At 36.5% G+C, this 8,214-nt stretch overlaps 1 protein-coding gene across 1 annotated transcript; it reads right to left on the bottom strand.

The window, feature by feature from the left end:
• Positions 1-1,272: 1,272 nt before the first annotated feature.
• LOC110462098 (zinc finger protein 431-like) lies at positions 1,273-6,404 on the bottom strand. The gene is made up of 2 exons (XM_021515930.1): positions 6,326-6,404; positions 1,273-5,755 (listed from the first exon to the last, which is right to left on the bottom strand). The coding sequence occupies exon 2, from the start codon at positions 5,333-5,335 to the stop codon at positions 4,178-4,180; it is 1,158 nt and encodes a 385-aa protein (XP_021371605.1). The 5' UTR covers positions 5,336-5,755; positions 6,326-6,404; the 3' UTR covers positions 1,273-4,177.
• Positions 6,405-8,214: the final 1,810 nt, after the last annotated feature.

The raw sequence follows: 8,214 nt of genomic DNA on the forward strand, positions 1-8,214 counted from the left end.
TTGGGGTAAGTTTTCGTATTAACCCTAACAACCCATGGTAACGGCAATGACGAGAACATTTGGCTAAAGATGAAATTAACAACTAGAGCAAACGGTGGAACAGGGCAGCTATAGGTTACGAATCAATGTCTGCAGGTTCTGTATGTATACGAAAAGTCGTTACCTTTCCATATCATTTGTGAATCCAGTATTATTATTTTTTTCAAGATAATGACTTTGATCTTTGACCCCAAGATCATGTAAAGAATCGTAATTTTGTACTTATAATCTCGCTTAACAAAATGTCAATTTAAAAAGAAATTAAAAATAAGGTTTTCCGGCTTTTCAAAAATATTTTGGGGGCCATTTTGGACTTCGATTCCGCTCGCAAATAACATGTATTCTAGACAATGCACTGATAATTTCCAGCAAAATGCAGCATAATTGTTTAGTAAAAATTGGAATTGAGGTTCAAAATGGATTTAAACATCTTAACTTAATCAGAGCGTCACACGTCACTTCTATATCGTGTATATGTAGTCAATCGCGATCTCAACCATTACGATGCCGGATTAGCCACACGTGTATATAGGATCTTCCTTCCATGCGTCTGCAGCGATTCTTAAGGCAAAAATGTCTCTGTCAATCAAATGGCAGGTTGGTACACTATCAGAGGTCAATGTGGTTTTTCTGATTTCTATGAAAATTATTACAATTTATTTGTTCATGACGACATAAGGAATATTTATACCAATTGTTAATGCATCAGCACATTCTTCTTTTCCAAAATAACCTCTCCTTGGCCCAATGGAGCTTCGTTCCAAATGCAGCTGAAACCAGGGCCCGTATTCATGAAACCGTTCTCGAGCTCAAACTCGGATTCCATGCTCAAGCCCATTTTCTTGTTCCAGTTATAAATTAAGAACAAAACACATTTCGCTAAGGGTACAGAAAATTTTGAAGAGAGACTTCAAACCAAATATTGTTTAAATGGTTACACAGGACTTTTTGTTATCGTATTACATTTTTTAACTGCGTTTAAAGAAAGCACAGAATGTATGCTTCAGCATGAGAACACTTTCACGCATACGGGCCCAGATCAGCCATTTAGGAGGAGTAGCCTTTCAAAGAAAGAAAATAAAGTTGATATCGGCAAGACAGATGGTTGACAATTATTGCTGCAGTGTTGCGTACCAGTAGTTTCACATTGATCATTTTGAACCAGTCTGATAACAACCTGGTGGGCGATAAATTAAAAATGAAACAAACAAAAAACGAACAAAAACTATCGTAAAATTATTTTATTTTTGTGACCAATATGCACCTTGTCGATTGAAAAAGCTGATTTTAAAATATCCAAACCTTATGTCATTGTCATGTGATCAGTGCAAAACTAGTCATATATAATACTGTACCATTTCTAATGTCTAGACAGCGCACTACTATACATTTACATCTATAGATGGTAACTGGCATCTAGTGTTCAGACGATCAGGTACATATAGTAAATAAATCCAATAATACAAACATTATAATTACTAGTCAATACATAGCAGTGGTCATTATTACTAGTCAATAAATAGCAGTGGTCATTATAACATGTATAACAGGAAACTTTCAGTGTGTAATTACTGTGAGGTTTAAATGGTTGTACAATCCCAGGAGTGGAACCAAGAGTATGGTTATAAGTGTATACACAGTACTGTATGAACTAAGGACCCCTGTTCCACTGCCAAAACAACTTACCATGCATCGGGAACTTTTCTATGTATGGCTATATATTTTTTAATTTAATAGCAAATAAGAAACCGCCAATAGTGATATGGCCCGATTGCTACAGCACATTTTCATGTAAAGCATCGCATGTGATTAGCATCCTTTAAGATACATAAGCAATACAGGTTAAGTTTTCAACAAGCAGTTACTCAGTAAATGACCTTAACCAATCTTCTTAACCTGGTCACTGAAGCGGAAATTGTAGGTCAGAACCAGCATGCGAAGTATCGCATGTGATTAGCACCCTAAGATACATAAGGTATGCAAGTTTAGCTGATGTAGGCCAAGTAGTTACTTGGTAAGTGACCGAAACCAATCTTCTTAACCATAGTGCAGATGCATGGGGCCTGACCTCAACTGAACTTCTTAACCTGGTCTTTGAGGCGAAAAATGTAGGTCAGAACCAGCATCCAAAGCATCGCATGTGATAAGCATCCTTAGATACATAAACCATGCAAGTTTATTTGATGTACAACAAGCAGTTACTTAGTAACTGACCTTAACCAATCTTCTTAACCTGATCACTGAAGCGGAACATGCAGGTCAGAAGCAATATCCAAAGCATCACATGTCATTAGCATCCTTAGATACATAAGGAAGGTAGATAGTAGGCGGGCGATGACAATACCATAGAAATTAAGAAAGATAGCTTGTAGGCGGGCGACTTCCTGGTCACTAAAGTGGAAAATGTAGGTCACAACCAGCATCCAAAGCATTGCATGTGATAAGCATCCTTAGATACATGGGATAATTAATAACTTGAAAACGGAGATTAACCATTCTTCTGAACCTTAGCGCAGACAGACGGAGAGATGAATGGACAGATGGACAGACGGGAATCGCCAATCTATTAGCCCTGATTGCGTTGCAATCCGGCCAAAAATGCAATGGGCCAAACTAGGATTTGAACCCTGGACCTCCAGTCTTTATACTTTTGCTCTTACCGACTCAGGTTCATTGTTAACAGTAGTACCCAAGACCAGTCTATCCACAGTTATATACCAAAAAAGTAATTAAACTAAAAGGGAGGTTACCATTTTCAAAAAAAGCCACCTCTAATATTAGTTTTGTCTGCAGTGGGATAGGAATCCTAAACAGACTCAAGATATAGGGTTCTAGTAGGCTATTTAAGTTTGTATAAGCAAAAACAAAAAAGAGTAAAAGTAAAATCAGAAAGAAAAAGACTCACAAATATTTCCTGTTTTGCAGTATTAACTAAATCGATATTAAAAATGAGCATGCAAGGCAACAAACATGTGGTGTTCCTCATCATTTTTCTGTGTTTGTCATTACAGGTTTCTAAAATATTTTTAACAAACCAGCATTCTCATTTTTTTAAGACTTATTGACCAATCTAAAGAAATATCCCTTTTACTCACTCTGGAGCTTCATCATTTTTGAAACTTGTATATATATATATTAAAACAGTAAAAAAAATGTCAATTTAAGAAAGAAATTGTGGTAGAAATATTTTGCTAAAAGCTTGTCTCGATTGAATTTAAATAATCAATCAGCTGATTTAAACAAATCATATCATCACTATTGTTCATATGATATTAATGAGGAGCTGTGTTGTAATCACATTGCATAGGTGTGTACAATACATGTCAGCTAAAGGATTGGGTTCAGGTATAATGCCCAAAGATTTTAGCTTTTTTTTACCTGTATTGTTCAAGCTTTTTTTTATCAATGTTGTTGCATATGTTATGTAACAATAAATTCTGATTGTTCACAAATACACATATTTCTATTTTTGTTTGTTTTACATTTTTTTTTTTTTTAATTTTAAAGATATATAGGTAAAGTACAAGCTTGAGTGTCCCTTGGTATTTGGCATTTATATTGTATAAATTATGCAAAATGAATACAAATATATCATACTCTGAAAAATTGGTAGCTATATAGGTATCATTTTATGACCTGGATCTACTGAAATTTCCTAAACACCATAGAAAAAATGACTTAGTCTCATTTGCTTAGGATTTTTTTGTTTTTAAATCCAACCTGTCCAGAGTGTAAATTCACCCTGATTCCAGAGGGAAAAGGTAACAATAAATTGAAGGAATATTTCCCAGTATGCAGTATCTTCTTACAGTGAAACTAGATTTGGTACAGTGACATTTAAGCCCTTTCCACAGGAATCACACCAGGATCCCCTTATGAAAAAAATAATTAAAACTTGCAATGGATAAGAGTATATGGTATACTTCGAGGTCCTTTATGTACTTATAAGTATCAAAAATTGTGCACTTGTGTGAGAAAATCATTTTCCACATGCACATGTATGCATGTATATTACAGGAATTTTGAATAATGCTAAGAATCTATTAATCTGTGTGTAAAGCTTCTCTCCGGTGTGTGTCAAGTCCTGAGGTATCATAAAGGTCACTTATGCACTTTCTTGTAATTTAAAGACATAATATTAATTATTAATTATATACATTACACTTGAACGGTTTGTCTCCAGTATATGTTTCTTGTGGTGTCTGTTCAGACTTTGTACCACAGTGAACTCGCTGCCACAAACATCACACTTGTATGGCTTCTCTCCAGTGTGGGTTCTGGAGTGCTTTTGTAAGTCACCTTTGCTATTAAACCCCTTACTGCAGACATCACATCTGTATGGCCTCTCTCCTGTGTGAGTCCTTCTGTGTGTCTGTAGGGTATTGGCTCGTCTAAACTCTTTACCACACAGATCACATTTGTGTGGCTTCTCTCCTGTGTGAGTCATCATGTGTGCTTTTAAGTTACCGGCCTGATTGAAATCTTTACCACAGAGGTCACAGTTGTACGGCTTCTCCCCTGAATGTATCCACTGATGTTTCTTCAGATCACTGGTGCTACTGAACACCTTACCACAGACATCACATGGTTTATCTCCTGTGTGTGTCCCTCTGTGTTTGTGTAAGTAAGCCTTACTATAACACACCTCACCACATATGCTGCATTTGTAGGGTTCCTTTTCCGTGTGAATTCTCAAGTGCGTCCGTAGACCATCTGTATGTTTAAATTTTCTATCACAGATTTCACACTTGTAGGACTTTTCTCCACTCTGGAAAATATGTGTTTGCTGATGTTTCTCCAGACTTTGAGCCACAATATACCCCTTACCACAGATATCACATGTGTACGGCTTCTCTCCTGTATGAGTCATGACATGTATTCTCAGGTTATATGGCTTATAAAATCCCTTACCACAGACATCACACCTATAAGCCTTCTCTTCTGTATGTATTTTGTAATGTTTATTTAGATCACCCGTGCTAATAAATCCTTTACCACACATATCACACTTGTACGGCTTCTCTAGATCTTCAGTATGAACCCACATGTGTGTCTGTAGGCCATCTTTTGAATTGAATTCTTTACCACAAACAGCACAGTTGTATGGCTTTTCTCCAGTATGTATCCTTTGGTGTCTTCGTAGACTTTGCGTTGTACTGAATTCTTTACCACACACATCACACTCATGTGGCTTCTCACCTGTATGAGTCCTCATGTGTATCTGCTTGTTGTAGGTCTTATTAAACTCTTTACCACACACATCACACTCATGTAGCTTTTCACCTTTGTGTGCCATACGGTGTTTCTTTATAGATCACTTACTCACATAAAGCTGTACTTATATTTATCACTTTAACTATATTTAATTATGTTGTGTATGACATCTGTGGCTGAATCACTACTTAATTACCTCTACTGCAAACATTTGTAAGATATTACTGTTATAGTCCTGCACATTTAGCTTCTGCACGATTCAATGGATTTGTCATTGTACATTTTTGTATGTCTGTCAATAATGTTACCCCTAACAGATATTGAAATAGTATAATTTATCATGATCACCATGCATGCACATGGTTTGATTACCCTTCCCAAAATGTCCTCATCATGTGACAGCCTGTAACTGGAAGTTGAAGTGTCTCGATTATTTTACCTCCGGTGTCCAAGAAAAAGCATTTCAGAACAGCAACACCAAAGGCATGTTATCCAATGCTACCTGAAGCATTAAAAAACACAAAACATTAGATTGGATCTACACTCTATTAACTAGCTTACCTCAACTTGATTACATGGTGTAATGTCTACTTACAGATGTAGATTACATTGTATATATATGGTTTCACACGTGTTTGAAATTAGGACTGCAAATTGAGAAAAAAATCATATAAAAAAATAAGGGTATTTCTAAAAAAGTAATACCCCTATTTTTTTATAAGATTTTTATCTAAATTTACAGTCAGAATTTCAAACACCTGTGATGGTTTCCTTAGAATTTCATTCCTTTCCTTGTGCATATCGTTCGGTTGTTAATAAAAAATATATAAGAAGTCGAAATAAGATTTGTTAACTGCCCCTGGCCTGCTACATTCGCGTGATTTCGAACAGTACTGCAACAGTAAGTACTAATATTAATGCCTCGGCCAAAAATTCTCTCGTCGTGAGAAAGCTACTTTATCGCAACAGTGTCACAGCATATACGTTAGGCCAGCCACAGTTTCTGATACGATCGATCGACAGATACAATGGTTAGTAATATACATTTAATCATTTTATATGGAAATATTACCGTTTATGGACGATGTTTGTCTATTTTCACATTCAGTATACTTGTTCGGAGAAGTTAACTTCTTTTTACCGGATACACAACACAACATAATATTTTTATCATTAAAGCCGAAACCGGATAGAATTGTCCGGATCTAGTGTTCTGTTAGGGTACATTCGCGTATCCGGTTGAAACGGTTGAACCGGTTGAACCCATAAAGAAAACGACAGGTACAGATTTGGACCGAGGCTGACCTCAGGAAAATTTGGTACGTGTAGATTGAGGGGTCCAGACGTACCTGACCGAAACTAAAATGCTGACTATTGCCAATTCTTAAACAATCTCAGGTCACATGTAATTTTTAAGAAACGTTATGTTATTTAGTGGACGCGTGAGAGAAGGATATAATATTCTTGATACATTGTTTTTAATTCTCCGAAACTGTGGATTTTTAGCTCTGCTTATAGAACGGTCCAAGTGTGTTCGTTTATCGTGGAAAATTTCTGCGCCACACATGCACGTACCGTTTCAACCGGGATACTCGAATGTAGCCTTATTCATTTTAAAGCTGTCCTTTTCAGATTCGGGTGCGTAACCGGGTAAAATGTTCGGTTCTCGCAGACTTCGGTCGCGTGATTTTTATTTCAATTTGCTCAGTCATTAACAATAACGTTAAATACTTCACTGCGTTGCCCTATTTATTATTGCACAAATACGTACGACCGGGGTACTGGTATTACTTAGGAGAAAACGATGTACCAGTGTTACAGAACATGATATGTAAAACATCGTCAAGGTCGTGTTTGTGTTTACAAACTACCTTGACAATTCGTCAAATTATAAGACAAAAATACTTTCAAAATGGATTTGCGTCGTTAATTTACGTTTACAATTATTTAATGTAAGGGTAAAATTGACAATTTTAAATGGACAATTTTCACGACTTTCATAAAGTTGTTTTTTTATAATAATGCACCCATCCATCTGATAACTTTCGATCTAGCAAGCACGTGGTTCAATAAAAGCGTGCAGGTGCGATTTAATGAGGAGGAAAGTCTTTTTACCTGCTTAGGAGTGAAAACCCTTTGCACGTTTTCTTCCTTTCGAGTTATTTGTACTAGTTAAGTACAGGACGTAAAGCTGTCAAAGCATGCGCAACTCCTACATAAAGTACAATACCAAGGTAAAATATTTTATCTTTTATTACATACAGCCCCTACAATAAATACCAAACCAAGATTTTATCTTTCGTTATCTTTTATTACATGCAACTCCTACAATAAATACCAACCACGATCTTATCTTTTTGTTAAACCTGATTACATGAAACTCCTACACTAAATGCAGTTAAAATGGCGGCTTATGAATGTAACCTGCCATCTTGCCTCCGTAATGAAATGATCAGGGCGTCGCAGACAATCAACCTGTGTATAGAAATTTGAGTTTGGGAGACGCAGAAGGTTGTCCAAAGCCTCTTTGCGAAGGTAAAAGGAAAGAAATTCTTGAAAATGAGCTGGTAAGTGATTTGGACATATCTGTGTCGGTGACCGACAATCTGTACCAACCAAAGCCTTCTTCTTCTTCTTCTTCTTCTTCTTCTTCTTCTTCTTCTTCTTCTTCTTCTTCTTCTTCAAAATCATGTGCATCATTCATAAGAATATTGTCGCAACGTTTGCTCATAGCGGGAGGTAAAAACTATCCACGATAGCCGATGTACAATTAAAACGAGTTAAAAACAGATCTATCATCTTCTGTCTAGTTGAGGGTGAATGTCAGCTGGATCTTGCTGATGCTGTTGCGGTGGTAGTTGATTCCACGTCCTCACTGCAGTTGGAAAAAATGAATGTTGGCAGGTCTATGTTCTTGATGTAGGTTGGACGTACCGGTTGTCGTGTCCTCTATCTGGTCCT

The sequence above is a fragment of the Mizuhopecten yessoensis genome, unplaced genomic scaffold (genome assembly GCF_002113885.1).
Source record: "Mizuhopecten yessoensis strain PY_sf001 unplaced genomic scaffold, ASM211388v2 scaffold10745, whole genome shotgun sequence".
Taxonomy (NCBI): Eukaryota; Metazoa; Mollusca; class Bivalvia; order Pectinida; family Pectinidae; genus Mizuhopecten; species Mizuhopecten yessoensis.